The sequence below is a fragment of the Pteropus alecto genome, unplaced genomic scaffold, assembly GCF_000325575.1.
Source record: "Pteropus alecto unplaced genomic scaffold, ASM32557v1 scaffold79, whole genome shotgun sequence".
NCBI lineage: Eukaryota > Metazoa > Chordata > Mammalia > Chiroptera > Pteropodidae > Pteropus > Pteropus alecto.
Window position 1 is genome coordinate 6,719,830 of NW_006494612.1, and position 20,063 is coordinate 6,739,892.

Genomic DNA, 20,063 nt, shown 5'->3' on the forward strand with positions numbered 1-20,063 from the left:
GCTAGGGACTTTAAGCAAAAGGGGATTTAATATGGCAAATTACAAACTTGTTGGAAGGATTTGGAGAGAGAGCTCTATGCTGGACCTTGAGAATGACTCTCAGAATGCGGCAGAACTGATCTACCAGGAGAGCTGCCTCCTCAGCCACAATCAGGAAGGTGGAATTCAAGAAGGTGCCCCTGGAGCTGTTGACCTCAAGAACACCATAGCTGCAATACAACAGTCAGAAAGGGGTCAGAAAGCCAGGAACAGAACGCCATTGCTGCCACCACCACATCTGCCAACATGTTGGGATGTGGAGCCTAGCCACTGCCACCCCTACAACTGGACTCTTGATACTCAGGAAGTTGGAGATTGAACATTGGTGGCTCCATGACCTTGTTTTCCTGCAGAAAACAGCTAAAACCTGCAGGAAATTGGCTTCGGTCTTACTTCTGCCTTCCTAAATTTGTGCAAGTATGTCCAATTGGTATAGCCTAATTGACACTCATGATCCTAATGGTAAGAGAGTCTGAGGATGTAGTTTTTAGTTTTCTCGACTCTGTAGCACCAGGAGGCATCTGAGAGAGATGCGGGAATGGATTCATATTACGTTTAGCCCAACCTGTACATTCTGGTGATCTATTGCTGCAAAATAAACCTTAGTGTCTTAAAACCACAGTCGTTTATTTGGCTCAGAAATTTTAAATTTGGGCAGGACTAGTAGAGGGCAGCTTGTGTCTGCTCCATAAAGAATCTGGGGTGGTTGAACTAGTGGCTTAACATGGGCTCCGCCATGTGAGCAAGCCCACCGAGCCACCTGGGAGCCCAAGTGAAAAAGAACCAAAGTCCTCACCAATATCACCAAGAGCCCTAGCTGAGCTCCTGGGCAGCAGCCAGCATAAACTTACCAGCCATGTGTGTGAGACGTTGTGCAAGCAGTTCCTCCAGCCACATCTGAGCTGCCTCAACTGATGCCATGTGGAGCAGAGATGTCTCTGATGAGCCCTGCCCAAATTGGAGACTCGTGAATAAAATAAATGACCGTTTCTATTTCTGTCACTAAGTTTTGGGATGGTTTGTCTTGCAGCAAGAGATCACCAGAACATGTAGGCTGTACTGAATGCGAAGGAGGGAGGGGACCAGATAGGACAATCAACAAACAATGAAGCAGCCAATCCCAAGGGTGGATAATGTTTGACCTAAGTATAGGCCAAGTCCACCACCCCCTTGAACCTCCAACATTCAGACTTAGCAGCTTTCTAACTCTGGTGTTTCCTGAAAACCTACCCGATGTGCTTTAGGCTATATCTGCCCAGCCAGCAGGCCAAATCTTGGGCTGAATAAAAAGCCTTTTACTCTAATAAGTACTGCTGCCTGTGGGCTCTTCGTCTCTTCCAGAAACTGCCCATCGGCAATTTCTGACCATGGCTGAAAGATTTTAATTTTGAAATTGCAAACTGTCATAAAAAGTCAAGACTGATGTACTGTGGCTTTGAAGCTTTTACACAGGCTCCGGGATAGCTCAAGTGATTTCAGGAACGTCACAGACCATTGTGCCATTTGTGTACCACACAAGTCCAGAGGGCGCCATTCACATCATCTCTTGGCATATTTATTACAATAATTTTCTGGTGATGACTACAAAGTATCTTGAGGTGGGGTAATTTGCAAAAAGGCAATTTATAGCTAGTGGCAGAGGGCATAGGGACAAAACTAGTGTCTAATAAATCTTAGGCCAGTGGGCAAGGGTTGGTGGGAGCGAAGGAAGGAGTTGGGAGAACTATTAGGAATAGGGAAGGCTCCTTTGCCCAACCAAAATCGGCACCCAAGAGATAAGAAGTGTTGAGATTTGGGGGTTCAAGTTTCAGTCTCTTGGGGCCATCAGGGTTATAGAGAAAAGCAGGATAGGCCAACAAGGAGGAGCAGACAGAACCAGCCACAGATCTGCCCCGAAAGGTCAAAATCTGAGGGCTGACTTTAATACGTAAACAATGGTCCTTTGTGGGGAGATGGGGATGAAGAGAATGAGTGAATACCTAAATAAAAATTCTGTGGTTCTAGTGGGGGTGGGGCGCAGGGGTGAGGAGAAAAGGAAAATGAACAGTGATTGACATGGGAGTGCACCGCTGAAGCGAATGGTCTCTGAGACACCTATGGAATGCCACCCCACCTCTGACCTCTCTGGTTCTAAAACACCTACATTAGTCATGAACAGATATCATAATTCAGAGCAATAGCATGGCTTCTTAATGTCAAGGTGGATTACATGATGCCTTTTTATTTTGGATATTGTAGATTGTAAAATTTTTATAGTGGGAATAGTGTTCTCCATTTTGCATCTGATTCTCAAACAGAGTCCCAGCCAAGCATAGCTTTTTGTTTTATCTATGTATTTTCCAAGGTCTCCTTTGGCTGCATGCATGTTGTTTTTGTTCTTGGCTTACTGCTTTAAGTATAGCTTTGCTACATTTCCATTTTCTCTACAATTCAAATTCAAGTACTTATTTGAATTAGAGCAGAGAAATACTGACTAGAATGAAGCATTGCTTTCCCCCCCTCTCAACAATGGTGAGTTCATGGTTAGTGATAGCATTGACAGTGATGAATGCCTTTCACTTTGAGACCTTCAGGAACCCACAAACAAATATTTTCCAAAATTTGAAGGTGAGAGGAGTGGGTGAAGTGGCTCACAGAGGATTGTCTGATTATAGTCTGATTCCTCTTCCCAATTATCTCACATATTATGCTGTGGTGAACAGTACTGGAGTTGTTCATATTTTAAATCAAACTAAAGTCCACTGAAGTAGGAAAATTATTCACTTTACATAAATGATGTGGGCAAATTATTATTCAGTTTTTAACAGGGTTTTTCCATCACTTTGCTGTGCACAATCTAATATGGTTAATTTACCAGAAAGCATTGTTATTCATTCTCTAATTCTCTAGGCAACTGCTGCCACTTGCTCACCATTTTCTTGCTGCTCTCTGGGAATTGACAGACCTTCTGGCTCCATTGAGGGTAGTCTGGGTTCCCAAGTGATCTTCCAGAGGCCCCGCCTTGCTCCTGGTATCTTCCAGGGCTCACTCCTAGGGTGGAGTCTAAAAGTGAAAGAATTCACATACTTGGATGTAGTTCATAAGTGGCTTTACATGGATTCTTTGTAAACACACAGCAAAAAAAAAAAAAGATTAAAATCTCTTGCTATTTAGTAATATTTCCCCATAGTATTACATGTACCCGTTTCATTAAAAAACACTATCTGATTATATCCATTTCATTCTCTCTTGCTTCCAATTAGCTACTCATTGATTATTACATAGGAAGCACTTGATAATTAACCAAAGGAAAAAATTCAAAACAAAGCAACCAGAACACCTCACAAGTGCTAGTATATACCTTTTTTCATGAGTTTACACATTGCATGATGATTGAAGCAAAATAGCCTAGTATATGGAAGGAGAGGAATGACAATGGGCTCATAAATGGGAGAAAAACCCCTACTAATCATTTTTAACGGAGTTAGTGAGGAGTTATTACAAGCCTCCTTCCCAACAATTCTTTTATTCTCATACTCAATAAATATATTTAAACTACATTCCAGTTGGGACACTGGAGCCAATAATCTGCTTAAAACCTTACTCTCTGTCCTTTTATGGTATTATCTACCCTCCAGTTAGTACCCCTCTAATCAGAATAAATGATGTACCTGTATACTTTGTGTGTGTGTGCACGAGAGAGAGAGAGAGAGAGATATTTGTAGACATGGTTTTGGTTTTTCTATATTTAGATGCATTTTCAGAGCACCTTCTCTATTTAAAGCATGGGCCAGCCCCTAATGGGGGTTGGATAGTAGAAGGAAACACATCCCAAGGCAAAAAACACTCGGCTTACAATTAAGCAGTATATAATCTACTTGTCCTTTAAGACTGAGTTTAGGCATCACCTCCTCTAGGAAGCCTCCCCTGCACTCCCCGTTCTAGACTGGATGGCACTCTTTTGCTGCCACCTGTGTTTCCACCTAGCAGAGAACTTGCCGCAACCATTTCTATGGGTCTCCATCCTCACTGGACTGGTAATATTAATCATCTCTTTGATTTTCTAGTGCTAAGCACAGGGTCTGGCCCTTAATGAGTATCCAACAAATGTTTGGAGAATGAATGAATGTCCTTACACATATCCACAGTCATATCCACCGTCATTCCACTGCCTTGAACAGCCTTGGCAAAGGACTCCTTTCATCTAAGTTCAGGTTTCTTCTTTCTTGTCCACCATCTCCATCATGTCTACTCCCGTTTGCTGCCATCTTGGACAAGCAGGCTGACCTGACCAGACATGCACTTCCAGGCAGCTCTGGACAGTTTTCCTCTTTCCATCATCAAACCCTCTTGTCTTCTGTCCTATTATCAGTCAGGGGGCACTTCTTTGCTGGGAATGAGATAAGATAATTCATATTAATAGGAGTTAATGTTACCACTTTCAACTATAGTATTTTCACATTTGCAGTAATATTGCATGGACATCTTCACGCTGTGCTTCTCTAGCAGGGCACAGGAAGAGCCTGGTCCTGCAGAGGTGTGCAGGGGTACTACAAGCCATAGACTGGTTAGCAATGCACAACCTGGAGGTCTGGGAAAATAATTTTATATAAAGACAAAGATATTTCTGGAGTAGAATATCAAGTTTTCATAAAATTACAACGTTAAAATGAGACCTTGAAGGTTCCAGGTCTGAGAGGGTACAAGTTTATTCCCATTGGTGTTGGGATGAGTGCTGGGGAGAGGTTTGGGAAACACTAACAGTATTCACTTCACGCTATAGGCTGGGTCAAATCGTGTGATGAAGACTGGTGACAACACATTCACAACAGTCAGGGCTAGTGCCTTGGGCAGCTTGTAGCAAAGCCAGGTGTGCTCAGCAAGTTTCTTAGGTAAGTGTATCATTTGCAGGTCAGCCAGGTCGATCTCACTGGGCAGCATCCTCCATCTAGCCATCCATCCATTGAACACCTACCATCGGCTCATCACCGCTCTAGGTGCAGGGAGAATATGTGAACAAGTCAGGCAGTTTGTTCTCAAAGAGCTCATAGGCTGGCAGGGGAAATGCATGAAAAGAAGAGCTGTAGTATCGAACAAATTATTAAAAGAGTATTATTATTAGTAGTATGTATTCTGGAAAGGAGCATAGCGTTCTGGCTGTTGAGAGAGCACTCATTTGTCACCAATCTCATTCTCCTTAGAAGAGTCCTTGCCACACTGGAAAATCACTTATTTTTATTTTCAGTCCTCAGAATTAATTTTTAGAATAAAGGTATATTCTCCCCACCAGCCATGGGATTTTGAATATTTTGCTTGTTCAGAAAGAATGAGGTATGCTTTAGAAATTTATTAAAAAAATTTTCTGGGAATACAGGTATATATAAATTATGAAAGTCCATATGATATTTCAAAGATATTAAAGATGTTAATTTTTCATTATTTTCTTCTTTGTAGTCATAATCTACTTTGGGGAATTAAATAAACATGTTACTGGTATCTGCTTTAGTAAATCTGTACTCCACCATATCATTTTTAGAATAAAAATTTGTTTGAACTTCCTTCCCCCCAAATTATTTCCTCCCTCCCTCTCTCTTCTTCCCTCTCCTGTCTTCTCTTTCTTTTCTCCTCCTTTCCCTCCATTCTTTTCTTCTTTCCAGAATATGTTTTGAACAGTCTAATTGAATTCCAATAGTATAATATATAGCGGGAAGAAAACCATCAAAAGTCATCAACATTTATTAAAATATCTTTCAGGAACAAATTGATCAAACACCATTTTATTCAAATACAACTTATTAGGAAATGCCTATTCTGTCAAGCGAGGTTCTCTTGTCCTGAGCCATGACACAAGTACAGATGTCATTCCTCACGCAGTGGGTTTCGGTGTAGTTCTCCTCTGAATACTGCTGAAAACCTTACCTTCTTTCAAGCCTCATGAAAGAACCGGCGTACATTCTCGAGGTCCTGTTGGAAATTTCAGATAAAATTTTCGCAGCTCCAGTGCTACTAGAAAAATCCTCTGGTGCCAAGATTTAGCCATAAGAGGATTCCTGTCTTTCTCAAGGCAGCTAAACACCCTCTGGCGCTTGTCAGGAAATCTTCAGAAGTGTGGTTGTTTTTGAACAATTATGAATAACTTAACTTTTCTCATGGAACTGCCTGGTTCTCCATATACCTTTCTTTGCCATCATCAAGGCAGAGCCAAGTGCAGTGTTCGCCTGCATCTATGCCCTGATGCCCTAATATATGGAAGCCCCTGTAGTTACTGTGGGCTCTCTGTTCCCCCCAGACCCTCAGTGCACCCTGAATGCAGTGGCCTCAGAGGACCCAGTGAGGAGAGTGTGAGCCCAGTCAGCATGGGTGAACAGAAATCACTTTGTCACATTTACAATGTCTGAGCTTTGTCAAACTGTCTTCTCCAGTAGGTTTATTATTTGACATTAAGAAAATAAAAAGAGTTTATTAGGAAGTCTTCCTATGCAGCACAACAATGCCGAATGCCAGCTCTCCTAAAGGAACAGAGCAAGTACTTATTCACTGCAAGGTTACCAAGGACAAAAAATATTTTACCATCATTTGCTGCTGAGATACCTTCAAGATACCTTAGTTTCTTAACAAGAGAACTTTATGGTCAGAGAATTCAGCTTATCGCAAGCTTCTACAGTGTGTGAGGGAGAGAGAGGCTTCTTGGGAGGTGCTGGGCCCCTCTGGAGGGGCTGTTTCCTTTGTCTGGACTGGAACAGCTCTTGGTAGCATATTAGCTTCTTGGAAGAAAAAACCCGAAACTTCGCTGATCTGATTTCTTCATATTTATAGCTATGCTTTTACTATTATTCTGCAACCCCACTCTGAGTGTTCCAGAATAGTCCCAGCATGCTGTATTTCGGGAGAGTGCCTTCCAGTTAACCTAAATCCTTAGTTTTGCTTCACAGCAGAGAATCCACGATGAACTCAATTGAATTAAAGGCTATAATTTGAAGAGACTGTTTTTTTTTTTTTAAAGAATCTCTGTTTAAAACAGGTTGTTACTACTTTCTCAGGTTTTTAAAAATGACCCAGTCAAAAGTATAAACAAAAATCCTCCAGGGAATGTTTGCAAATTATCCAACCTAGTGGGATGTGAAGATTAAAAACAAAGTTCTCTTTACAAATATCTAGAATGTGTTAATAACTTGTCCAGTAATGTGATAATAATTGTATGTAATAAGATCTTTGAAATTTTATCAATTTCGAATTGTACTAATTGTACCAAAAATAATACCATAAAGATTTGGTTAACCAGAAAATCCCTTTGTTTCCCCTTTTTTTTTTTTTTTTAAATGTTGGAAATTCTCTCTAAATACAATGGTTATTTCAGCAAGAAAACTGTTCTCCTTCCATGATTCCACATAATACCAGTGATCTTAGAATCACAGGATCTTAGATCTGTAGGAATCTTATCCAGCTCCCTCATTTCTACAGATGGGCCCTGAAAACGAGAGATGCCAGGTGGCTGATGTTCAAGGTCACGCAGCTGAATGAGTGCAGAGCCAGGCCTGGACAGTTAGCCAGGACTACCCACTGCCCCTTCTACCAGCTTGTTTCCCCGCGTAGCAACTTCATTACAGAGCTGGAGGGACCTTGGGAAATGTATATAGTGACTCCAGGACAAGAAAGATTCTCCTTGTAATTGTTTCTGTCTCCTACAGGTGGGACACAGAAAATTCCAGTTAGAGAAAAATGTCTGACAAATTAAAATGTTAAGGTATGCCTAGTCTGGCTTTAGCAGTTCTCTGAATTAACGAGACAATGGCCCAGACTTTCTGGGGGAAAAAAAAACAACAAACCACTCCAGGTGTCCTGAATGTTTCTGTCATTCGGAAATCATTGCACAATGGGTAAATTCACCAGGTGACTCCTTACCACCTGGTGCGGAACAGATATGTCACTACTGGAGTACCTTCAATGATTTAAACAAATGAACAAAAAAAAATTCAAATGTAAAACGCTCTCTTTTTAATTACTAAATTAAGAAAGTTAAACAATTTAAAAATGTAAACTCACAAATAAATCATAACAAAAAAAGAAGTAAGACTTCCGAGTTGCTACTCAGTATTAAAAACTCAATAGAAATAGGCTTTTAGATTTGTTGTTGTTAAACATGTAATCCAAGGTTGGTACAAACAGCAACTAAAAACGTAATACTTTTTTTTTTTTTTTTGTGCATCCCCATGAAATGTAAAGTAGTGCATAGTTATTCCACTGGAGAACTCTTGGACATATAGAAAGTCATTTCATTAGCAGTACAGGACATTTAAAACACTTATTTTACAATGGGAAATGTACAACCCCCACCCTCACCTTCCCTGTAAGTTTTAGTCGCATGAGAAAGTTTAGCAGGTTGCCATGACTACAATGCTATGGGTTTTAGAACATTTAAATGTGGTTACAAGATTTATTAAATAAAAAAGTTTGAAACATTTCGGCATTCGTATTTTTATACAAGAAGTTTGTGTGTTATCCATCTTCCAGTTCCCCTGGTAGTAATTGGCCGTTTGCTTGCTTAAATATGCTCACTTTTAAGTTTCAAGAACAAACCGCAGTAAGTCAAAACAAATACTGGAAACAGAACTTGCGAATTCAGCTGAGAGCTGAAAAGAGTCAAGTCACAGCCATCTATAGGTACAGTCATGAACCAAAAGAGTACAATCCAAATTTTAAAAAATCATGCTTTGCAAAAGCCAAAAATGAGGTCACTGGTTTTCAGAATAACGCCAGTGCTTTTATGCTGATTTTGCAGTAAAATCCTCACTCTGGGTCCTGAAGCTTTGTGGCCCAGGTTGGCCGTGGTCTCCATGTTAGCATCCACATGGTGTATGTACAGGGACAAATATATTATATGTATGCATATTTATACAAAAAAACAAAAACAAAAACAAAAACAAAAACACCTGTCCTGATTGGTTTTTGTTAAAACATGAAAAAAAATTTTATTGTTTTAGACAAAGAGGCCACTTTTGGAAAATAATACTTTTTTTTTAGTTGAATTGGGTGAAGACAGAGTTAAAATCACATAGGATTTGCATTTTAAAAAAAGGAAAGCACTAGGATTGTTGGCACTGGAATAACTATTTACACTGAACAGAGGTTTGGCCTTTTACATAACATCGATACAATGCATTTTCCAAAGTCTGAGAAATAACAAGGTTCTGTCTTGTATGCTTCACAAAGGAGGTTTGGATTTGGGGACAAGTGTCATTAATGAGGGCCATGGAAGTTCATCAGCTTCAGAGTCACATGCAATCTGATCCTGGACGGTTCTCGCTGCTGCTCTGGGGCAGCTGGCTACGGAATTGAAAGCTAATGGGGAGGGGGCGGAGGCCTCTTGGACAAGGCCTCTCTCTGCTGACCCAGGCCTTACAGGTTTTCACCAGGTTGATACTGGGGCTCCGTTGCTGTGAAGTAGTCTTCCAGGAAGCCCTGCAAGTATTCGAAGGTGGGCCGTTCTTCTGGGTCCTTTTTCCAGCAATGGATCATGAGCTCGTGTAGAGAGATGGGGCAGTCCTGCGGACAGGGCATCCTGTAGCCGCGCTCCACCTGCTCCAGCACCTCCCGGTTGTTCATGCCTGCAAAGATAGGGGCGGTGAAAGTGGGCATCTGCCGGCCGCCAGGCCCTGGAACTCCCCTTTCTTCTACTTTGAGCTGCAGGTGGTTAAACCATGTTGAGGGCCTGACTTCATTCAGGGTGGAACCCCGGCTTTAATGGGACACCACACCACTCAGAAATAGAAAAAGGAATGCACTACCGATACACGCAAAAACCCAGATGATGAATCTCCACAGCGTTATAAGTGAAAGGAGCCAGATACAGAAGGTAACATACTGTATGGTTTCACTTATAAGAAATTCTACAAAAGGCAAAACTACAGTAATAGAAAGCAGATCAATGGTTGACGGGGAGTGGCGTGATGGAAATGTTCTCTATTAGGGGTCAGCGAACTAGTCCCGTAAGGGCCAGATAGTCAATATTTTAGGCTTTGCGGGCCGTGTATGATCTTTGTCTCATATTCTTTTTTTTTTTTACCCTTTAAAAGTGTACAAAACAAAAGTTGTGGTCTACATTTATCCTATATCCTGTATGTCGTGGTTTGAATGCCCATGTTTGTCAAAAATCATTGTATTCTTAAACTTGTTGAATTCTCTTGTATGCAACTTATACTTCAATTAAAATGACAAAGAAATACGAATGAAGCACACAGAAAAGATCCATGGAATAAAAAATACACTGTTACTTGTTAATAGCATCTATAAACTCCATTTACGAACTTCATAAATTAGTTTCCTCCTGCCTGGGCAAGCTTTTGGTGCCCCACCATCTGAGATCTGCCATCATGCCACCACGGTTGGGCACTGCCTGGCCCAGTGACCCAGAGATGCCCTGAGGTTTGGTGACTTTGATGGGGAGACAGGGGGTCTCCAGGCCTGTGTTTACTGATGACCTCGGACAGGCCATCTATCATTCAAGACCTCTGTGACCCTCTGGGGGAGCTGCCTCATGTTGAAACATCAGGCTGCACAGAACTGACAGGAGAAATTTTGAGAAAGCGCTAACTCTTTGGAGAATGTAGCCTCCCCACATGTTGGCCTTCTTTATAGAACAGGAAATACCACATCTGGGGGGAGGCGAATGTCCTGACCTCTTTCCCAATCACCACCAAGCACTATTCTCAAGTTTTCCTTCCCTTTTGTGCCATATCACATTCTGTCACTGCCCGCCAAGCCCTTGTATGTTTTGGCTGTTCCTTGGCCCTGTGCCTGTAATCTGGAATCCTCCCCATCTGCCGACCTGGTTACTTTACAAAAGCAAGAACCTAATTTTAAGCCATATAGAAACCTACATCTTTTTCCCTATCTTTCAGCGGTCTAGCCAGCAGGACGCAGCATATACATGCAGAGACTCTCTTTAATTCTGGAGGAGCTGGCGACCCTCAGCTAGAATCCTATGAGCCTGTCCAGAGGAGCTGGGCCCAGAGCATGATCCGGCCTCCTGGGTAGGAGATACACAGACTTCAGGATCTGGTGCCAGTTCTCTTTGTTTTATTGTTACTTTTGGAACTGGGTTTATCCTGGCTCCTGAGGCTGTCGACCATGGCCCTATCAGTCCCATGCTTGTCTGAATCCTTTTAGGATGCTTTCTTTTTCTCTACCACTTTAATTTCCTGAGGTTTTAAAATCCATATATTATTCCTGCTTTGTTGAAGTAGGCCTTCGATTTAATTTTTCTGACATAACCTCACTCACAATTCGGGGTGACCCTTATTTTAGTGAGAGAGGTTTGGTGGACGAGTCACAGCCTCCTGTCTCCACATCATGCCTGACTTTAAAGGTGTCCTCTTTAGTTGGGTGTTCGGTCAGCTCTGTGGCTAATTAGCTTAATTAGTTCCAACTGCTGAAAATTCATTTTGAAAACGTAGGATGGGGTGGGGAGCTGGAAGCACCGGGAGGAACCTGGAGCCGCCAGAATGCCTTGCAGCGCTCTGGACAAACAGAATAAGGGACGAGGGCCAGCATTTCCTGATCCATAATTCACAAATCCAGCAAGCTCTGGAAACCAAAAGAGCTGGTAACTCACTTGGCAGCAAAACTGATCTGACCTGACCTCATTTGGCCATAAAACCTGACCTGGTGTGAGACTACTTGCTGTTTTTATTTATTCATATACATTACTGCAGAAGGAAGAAGGTATTTGAATATGGAGTGTTGCCCCAGGCCCTCCTAGGGTGTTTTATAATGTATGATCTATGCCAGGGGTGCCCAACCCCTGGGCCGTGAACTGGTACCAGTCCCTGGCCTGTTAGGAACCATGCCACACAGCAGGAGGTGAGCGGCAGGCCAGCGAGTAAAGCTTCATCTGTATGTGCAGTTGCTCCCCAGCGCTAGCATCACCACCTCAGCTCCATCTCAGATCATCAGGCATTGGATTCTCATGGGAGCAGCGGTCCCTGGTGCCAAAAAGGCTGGAGACCGCTGCTCTATGCAATGTATGAGAAAGTCTGATTCTGAAAGCATATTCCACCCCAAAGGTTTTGGCTGGGAAGCCCTTATACGAATGACAGCAGCCACCAAACTCCAGCCAGCCTGGAAAAGTTAGAAAGAGAGAGCATAATCACCTGTCAGGACTGGCATTCTCCAAAGCATTTGCTTTGTATTTTAGCAGAGTCCTTGGTTTCATAACATCTCAGAAGCCACATGGCTTAAACCTGCAGAAATCCCTGTCCCTGCCCTTGCCAGGAGCCCGCAGGAGCTGGAGGAGAGACAAGCAGAAGGTCTGAGCCTCAGAGGGTCTGACAGGCCCTTCTGGAGGTAGTTACAATCTCCTCAGAATACCTTCTAATGCTGTCCAAAATGGAACCGCAGAGTTTAATTAATCATTCTCTTATTGATCTGTGGAGCTTATGTCAGTAAATGTTTCATTTCATTAAAAAACAAAACAAAAACTACTCAAATGGAAAGATTTCACGTATTTTTTTTTAAACTCTAAATTCAATCTCCACCAATGGAAAGTTTAACTGACCACTTGAGTCAAACCTATTTTTTCAGTGCTCTGCCCCAGCATAGGGCACAGCAGATACAGCAACTTGACCGTCAACATGTAGCATCTCCTGAGGCAGCTTGCCTCCAGGCAGGTGAAGCTAGGGTACAGAGCTGTACCTTGGCCCACGCTGGACACTCCCGCTGTCATCACACGCATGCTCCTCGCTCTGCTCCACCTCCTTCCCTTTCTCTTCTCAGGCCTTCTCTCTGCAGGCCTCTCAAAGCATGGGGAGTATATGTAACCAATTCCATGAACCAGGCCAAACAGAAACAGACCAATGATAGCTTTGCTAGAAAAGTGGGGTCTAAGACAACGCACATGGCTGACAATGACAGTCTGAATGGGGCTACCTCGTTTTTAACTATCCATGAGCCAGAACCCACACAGGCTGACCTGCTGACCTGGTACTTCACAACGGACCTTTGCAACTGTAACTGCATAATGCTCACTTAGCAAGGCTTAGGCTAGTTTTCACTTCACAAACAATAGCCAAATTAAGTGGATTGTGTTGATATTTAAAAAAAAAAATAAAGCATGAGAATACAGCTACAAGAACTCTGAAAAATCATATTTAAGAATTTTTTTTAGCCAAAATGGATTTTCCTCTGTATACTACTCTAAAGATGAGCCTATTTCATTTTTTCTTTTTTAAATAGTTTCTTATTTTTGTTCCAAAGAAAACTGTTATTTCCCCTCTTTTAGCCACTTTCCCCAAGACATTGACCTTGCTTATACCTGGGGGGGTGAAGGACAGGGACTGAGAAGGGGCCATACAAGAGCCTGAGCACCAGGGCCGTCAGAAAAGTCTTGAGGGATGTGGAGATACTAGGAGAGAAGAATCTTTTTGTTGCACTTCCAAGTGAAGATGTGAACAGCGTGGGAGGAGGATGCTTGGGGATTGTCCTTCCCCCCTCCCTGCTCCCCTTTTCAATGGGGAGAATGCCAGAGGAGAAATAGAAAAGATAGAAACTTTAAAACGCGACGTCTGCGTATGTCTTAGGGAAACACTGTCATCAACAGTTTGTGCCTCGGGTTTCCTAGCGGGCTACGACAGAGGCCACTTCTCAACAGGACGGTGGTCTCCCCCAGCCAGTGGCGTCTGACCGTGGAAAATGCCATATCCACAAAGTGTGACCGGGTGTATTCCTGGGTTACCACCGTCCATGCCAGCCAGCACAGACACACCAGCCAGCTTCACTGTAACGCTGCCCTCCTCTGCTCCTGCTGGAGCACCTGGCTCTCTTGCCCCCTCGCCGGACTGAATCAGGAAAATGGGCCATTTTCACGGGTCATTCTCACAGGGTACAACACAGTGGTACTCAGATCACACAGAACCTTTGTAGCCTGCTGTGCCAGTGTTTACTTTCAAATTCCTCTTTCCTAGATCCTCCATGGGGGCCTCCTGTCACCATGGATTTTAAGCTTTCAAACATGGTCATGATGGCATCGTTTCCAGTCAGTCTGCCCCAAACACTGCCGCTGAGATTCTTCAGCCAGGTGGGCTGTACTCACTTCCTGCCATTACGACTCTATTATCCTTTCTAAACCATTTTGCTGGCTTCTTCTTGGTTTCCGGATTCGGGTCAAGTTTCCAACTCTCACTTTCCAACCCTTACTATGTCCTGTTGCCAACAACATCTATTTTCATGGGTCTCTGTTTTCTTTCCCTTCTCTCCTTTTTGTTTTCTCTCCCTTCCTTTTCTTTTAAACGTCTCCATTACTCTTCTTTGAGCTATATATTAACTCAGTAGATCCTTCCCTCTTTTTCTTTTAGATTATTTTCGGGAAGGAAAAAACCCCTCAATTTCATTGGCAGAGCTACTGCTTCTGACTGCGTCTCTCATTGTGTCTCTTAGCACGTGACTTGACTTCCTTGGCCTCAGTTTCTCCATTGGTCAACAAAATCTCTCAACATTCACTGTGCTTTCAGTTGTTTGAAAAAAAATGTCTTGTATGAAAGAGGAGTGTTTTGCTTTATAGCCTTCCATTGGTGCAGCTTCCTAATGTGGATCTCAGAGGGGCCATCTCTGCACAATCAGGAATTTTAACTGTTACCAGTTCAAGTCTGCATCTGGACTTGACTGTGGGTTGCAAGAACCTGGATCTTTGTGCCATGTAAATAATTGAGCACTTTAACAATGGGAATGCTGTTCAGGTTATCGGACATCTGATTTACTTTTACAAACTATGCTTGCCATTCAGAGGAATTATACTTTATTGTGCATGAGGTCTTCCATCAGAGGCTCCCCCGGCTTCTCGGCATAAACCCTGTGAAAAGGCCTTTCTATTTACTGTCTCGTGAGCAGTGCTGTGCCAGTGCTGGGAGGAAGGAAGCAGGGCTAAGGTGAATGTGCTAGCACAAGCATGCGCCATCAGATCATCATATGCTCTCGTCGTCTTACTGGGCAATGAGCAGGATGCTTCGAGTTAGGTTTAGGTATAGGATCAAAGTACAAATTTTGGGTAGATAGAGGCTGATCAAAAAGTGTAGGTGAAAATAAAGGAGTAACCTTGAGAATATAATGACAAGCTTTGTTTCTCATTTTCCATCTTACCAGATAACCTCAGGGCAGCTATTTTTATTAAACCCACTGTATTAATAAATACAGAAATGACGGCTACTCAGGTACCATAATACACAAAGGTTATTTAAGGTTGATAATATAGTGTCCTAGTAAAAGAGAAGTGAAAAAGACGGTGAGGGTGCCCATGAGGAAGGCCATGGAAATGTACGGCTGAGAACGAGGAGCAGCAGAACGCAGGACTCGGTCACAGGATGCAGGCGTGGGAAGTCTCTCCCTGGCCGTTGACCTCTTCTCTTGCATTCTGCTCAATACCCTCTCCTCCTCTCACTTGCCACACTAGCCAAGAGAAATCTTGTAGGGAAGGTGACAACATGACTCCTGGGTATTCGAAGCAGAATTCCCTCTCTGGAAGACCACCATGAGCTGAAAGGAAAAGCTCCAGGGGCTGTGGATAGGGGCAGGGAGGGCAGGGGACAAAGCAAACTGGGCTAAGATTAGAAGTTCCATCCTGCTTCCCATTCTCCTAACTGGATAGTCTTCACCTCTTTCTACCCCTCAAAAAGCTGCTCCCGTTGGCATGACGGGCACAGCAGGAACAAGAGTGCGGGTGACAGTGATGGGCTGAACAGAGAGGAACATATGTCTATAGTTCAGGACTCTAAGGCTTCTAAGTGGGACAGAGGGAGGACAAGGGTGGGACTTGTAATTCTTTAAGGAAAGCACAACAGTTTCTCTTATTTCCCTTGCCTCTTCAAGTCATTATCAAGTGACTAGATGCATTCACAGAAAGGCAGCTGTCACTTGCTAAAAAGATTTGAAAGTGCTTCAAATGCATGATAAATGTGATGTGTTTAAGAAAATGTTCCTGCTTCGCCAGATCCTGCCAAACTCACAAAGCAAATATTCATTTGAGAGCCAGGGCACAGAATGGCCAGGACCTTTTGCCTAGAATGGTGCTGGAACTCACTACAGGGCCAATTTCCCAAAACAACTTTGAGGACAGAGACTACCTCATGGCTGGGAACATATATGCTATATTTATATGTGAAAATGATGCAATAGAGTTGAAAAGCTTTACGGGCTATGGGCCAAATTTAAAAAAATGTTGTTTCAAAAACTTCATAGGCACGATCTTTTTCTTCTGTCCCATCCATCCAACCATCCATCCAACCATCCATCCAACCACTTAGACTTGGTCAGAGTCTACTATGGGGCGGTCACTGTGCTGGGTGTTGGAAACACATAAAAGGAGCCCCCTCTCTATCAGAAATGTTCGGAGCTACTGGGAAATACAGACATGTAGACAGAGGCTTCCACAGAGTGTACCAGGTATTATGGAAGCAAGCAGAAGGGACGACCCATTTGGTCTGGACATGGAGAAGGCTACACAAAGGAGGTGACGTTTGGGCTGGGCTTGGAAGGATTCTGAGGCAGGCAGTGAAGCCGAGAAGAGAGACTTGCATGTTTAAGAGACATCTCTTGGTGTGAAGGGTCAGGGAGTAGTAGCAAGAGAGAAAATGTAAGTCAGACCATGTCACTCTCCCGCTCAAAGCCCCTCAGCGACTCCCCATGTCACTAAGAGTAAAAACAAAAGTCCTAACAATGACCTAGGAAGCCTGGATCTGCCTATTTTGATCTGCCCAGAAGCGTCTCACCTCTTGCTCCCTCTGCTCCAGCCGCACTGGCCTCCTTACAGCTCTTCAGGGCCTTTATGTTCCAGTTTCCTCTGAGGGAAGGCTTCCACTGCTCCGCCCCACCCACTCCCATATATCCAGCTAGTTTGCACTTTGTTTCTTTCAGGTCTTTACTCAGATATCACCCTCCCAGTGAGGGCTTCCTTGCCACCCTTTCCTAACACTCTCTATTTCCTTCCTCATTTTATTTTTCTCCCTATCTGTTATCCCCCAGGCAACACTGAATATATTTTGCTTATTTATCTAGGTTTATTGTCTGTCTTTTCCAAGAGGAATAAAAGTTCATGGGGGCAGGAGTTTTTGTCCGTGGGTTCACTGCTCTACTCCTGTGCCTGAACAGTAACTGGCATATAGTAAGGGCTCCATAAATACTCATGAAATGACTGAAGGAAAGAGAGTTATTAAGGACTCTATAAAACTAAGGCTTTTGGAGACAAAGGGAAGCCGTGGATGTTTCTAACTAGGAGAGTAAGATGACTGGATCTGTGTTTTCTAGAATAATAACTGATGTGACAATGACAGAATGGTGGTGGTTAGGGGGAGGTAGGAAGAGACTGGGAACAGGAAGTCCCATGAAGAGGTCACTGTACAAGAGGATGACATACGGACATGGGGAAGTGGCAGTGGAGGCAAAGAAGAAAAGAAGGATTTGAAGGTGAAATGACAGGTTAAAACTCAATTCCGATTTTATGCATTGACCCCAGAAAACTGCTTTTATTTGTGTTTCATTTTTCATTTACAATGATCCATCAAGTATAAAATCAGCCCTAATCTTGATGCAAAGAATGGTTCTGAACCTTGACTCACAGAAAAGCGAGCTAGACTTCTATGCTGAGAATGCATTCAGGTTAGGCTGCTACTAGGGAATTTGTAAAATGGAGCTGTTCTTTGTCACACATGTCAAAAGCAACCTTCTTGTCTGGTTGGGTGATGTAACTCCTCCCTGTTAATCTCAGTGTCACATTTCAGTATTTTTCCTTTGGCTTCAAGGCTCTCATTCAATTTCAGCTTGTCCTTCTCCCCTTCCTTTTAATCCATTCATTTTATAAAACCTGCTAACTAACCAACCAATCCAGTGTTTTATTGTTTCCTCATCCGTTTTGCCCTGCATCTGGTCACACCTCACATACTCCATTCTAAGTTCCTTCTCCGATTCTTACTTCTGGACTTTCTTTCATGCTGGTAAAAATGCCTGGAAAGCTTTATCAAACCCATTTATGAGTCACCGCCCACTCCTTCATCTTCCATTTTTACCTAATAGCCAAAGTAACTGTTCTCTAGGTGAAGGATACAGAAGGCCATTCTTAGGTATGAAAGAACTCAGAAAAATGTACCGCCACCAGCTGTTCTTGAAAAAGAATTACCTGAAAACATACTCTAGCCAACTGAGAAATGACTGCGTCGAAATGTCAGAATGGAAGCCATGATGGACAGGGACTGGGAGTCTGGCCTGGAGTACCATCAGCAGTGGACTTAGGGCAGCAGAGAAGCAGCCCCTCAGCAGCACACATTAGCTAACGTGGTCACAGCAGCAGACAGAAAGAGGAGAGGAAGGTCCTTCCTTCCAGTTACATCTGGATGAAGCTTAATGAAATTGTCTGTTCCTTAGGAATTGTTAGCCTTCATTAAGGTGATAATCCCATAATTGGAATCCCTCTGTAAAAGCTTCTCCCTCAAGAAGAGTTTACTGTTAAGTCCAATTAAATATGATTATAGATATGTTAAAAAACAAAAACAAGACTGGGAACAATTTTCTGTGGCTTTCGGTAGGTAAAGAGCAGTGCATGTCACTCTACTGCTGACATGGCTCTCTGGCCACCCTTGTGGACCAGCCAGGCCCCAGGACCTCTTCAGGCAGCATGGGCTCTGGCCAGCCGTTCTAGGTGTACCTCGAGGCTCTTCACCTCACAGCCCTCCTTCTCAGACTCATTATTCTGCAGTAACTTGAATCTGCACCGCCCTCCCAGGCCTGGGTGCCTTCCCACATGCCTGTCCTTGTCTGGACGTTTTTCATTCTTCTTCGAGTTGAGGAGGAAACCCTACTTGCCTTCTTCTCCATGAAGCTTCCCAGATACAGCCCCTTCTCTTTGCCACTCTCACAGAATCAGAGTGGCTATCAAAGCTTCCTGCATATGAGCAGCTGCTCAATGTATATAACTATGCATAATAAAGCAGTCTTAGTTCTTATTTCAAACTCCTTTGCCATCTTCACAGGATGCTGAATGAAAGGCCCCTCTCAGTACTTGTTGTATGTAGATACCTGAATCGTGTGCCCTTGACCCCATTATCAGAATTCCACAGTGGGTAAATTCAAGTAATTCATCTCTTAAGGGCGATATCTTCTAATAATAAACAAGTATCAGAAAAGGCTGATTTCTTCCTGGATTTGATGCATATTTTAAATATCTGACTGTAAGCTCCATGAGCGCATTGATTAAATTTATTTATTTGCCCACCGATTAAATTTATTTATTTGCCTACCATTCTAACCCTAGTACCTAAAACAGCACCAAGCTCCAGGAAGGTTCTAAATAATGTTTGCTGAGAGTATGGATGTCTTATTTGTACTTATTTCCCAGGTAGAGCAAAAGATCACACTTAGTGATGCTATGCTGAATGAACGAATCCTAGTCTAAGTTGTAAAATGAGGCCATTTTCTCCCATTCAAGTACTAACCAGGCCTGACCCTGCTTAGCTTCCGAGATCAAAAGAGATCGGGCGTGGTCAGGGTGGTATAGCCGTAGACAGAGCCCATTTTTCTTTATGCTAAAACCGAACATGATAAAAGACTCTCCCTCAGAAGCAACACCTACCTCCCTTCTCTGAGGCCCCTGCCCCCACCCTTTTGTTTTGGCTTCTGTGTGAGACCCTGAGAAACAAAAAGTGGCTTTGTATTACTGGAAGGAAAGGCTTTACAGAAACACAAAACAACATTAGTCTTTTCCCCTTTGCAATTGCATTTAACACACCGGGTGATTATAAACCTGGGGCGGGGTGGGGCGGGGAGGGGGTTCAGAAGAAATTAGCGCAAAATTCAAACAATAAAAAAAGAGGTGCCTTCACATCTGCAAAATCCCAAGACCTGAACATTTTCCTCCTTGAGAAGTAACTCAAAAAAAACCCTCGTGCCGTGCTCCAGGCCCCTCCAGGGCAGCCCTTTCTTCTGAGCCGGTTGGCTATTCCCACTTGTGCTCGCCGGGAGCAGCAGCCGCTGCAGCATCAATAACACTGACTTCCACCCGCCTCTCTAAA

General features: G+C 43.2%; 1 protein-coding gene across 3 annotated transcripts in view; it reads right to left on the reverse strand.

Moving 5' to 3' along the window:
• Positions 1-7,990: 7,990 nt before the first annotated feature.
• The window catches only part of FYN (FYN proto-oncogene, Src family tyrosine kinase), a 174,346-nt gene continuing 162,273 nt past the window's right edge, over positions 7,991-20,063 (reverse strand). The window contains exon 13 of one of the 3 annotated variants that reach the window (XM_006926080.3): positions 7,991-9,623. In XM_006926080.3, the coding sequence (XP_006926142.1) occupies positions 9,415-9,623 (209 nt within the window). In that variant the 3' untranslated portion in view covers positions 7,991-9,414. The remainder of the gene's footprint in view (positions 9,624-20,063) is intronic. The other 2 variants (XM_006926081.3, XM_006926079.3) reach the window with 2 other exon arrangements.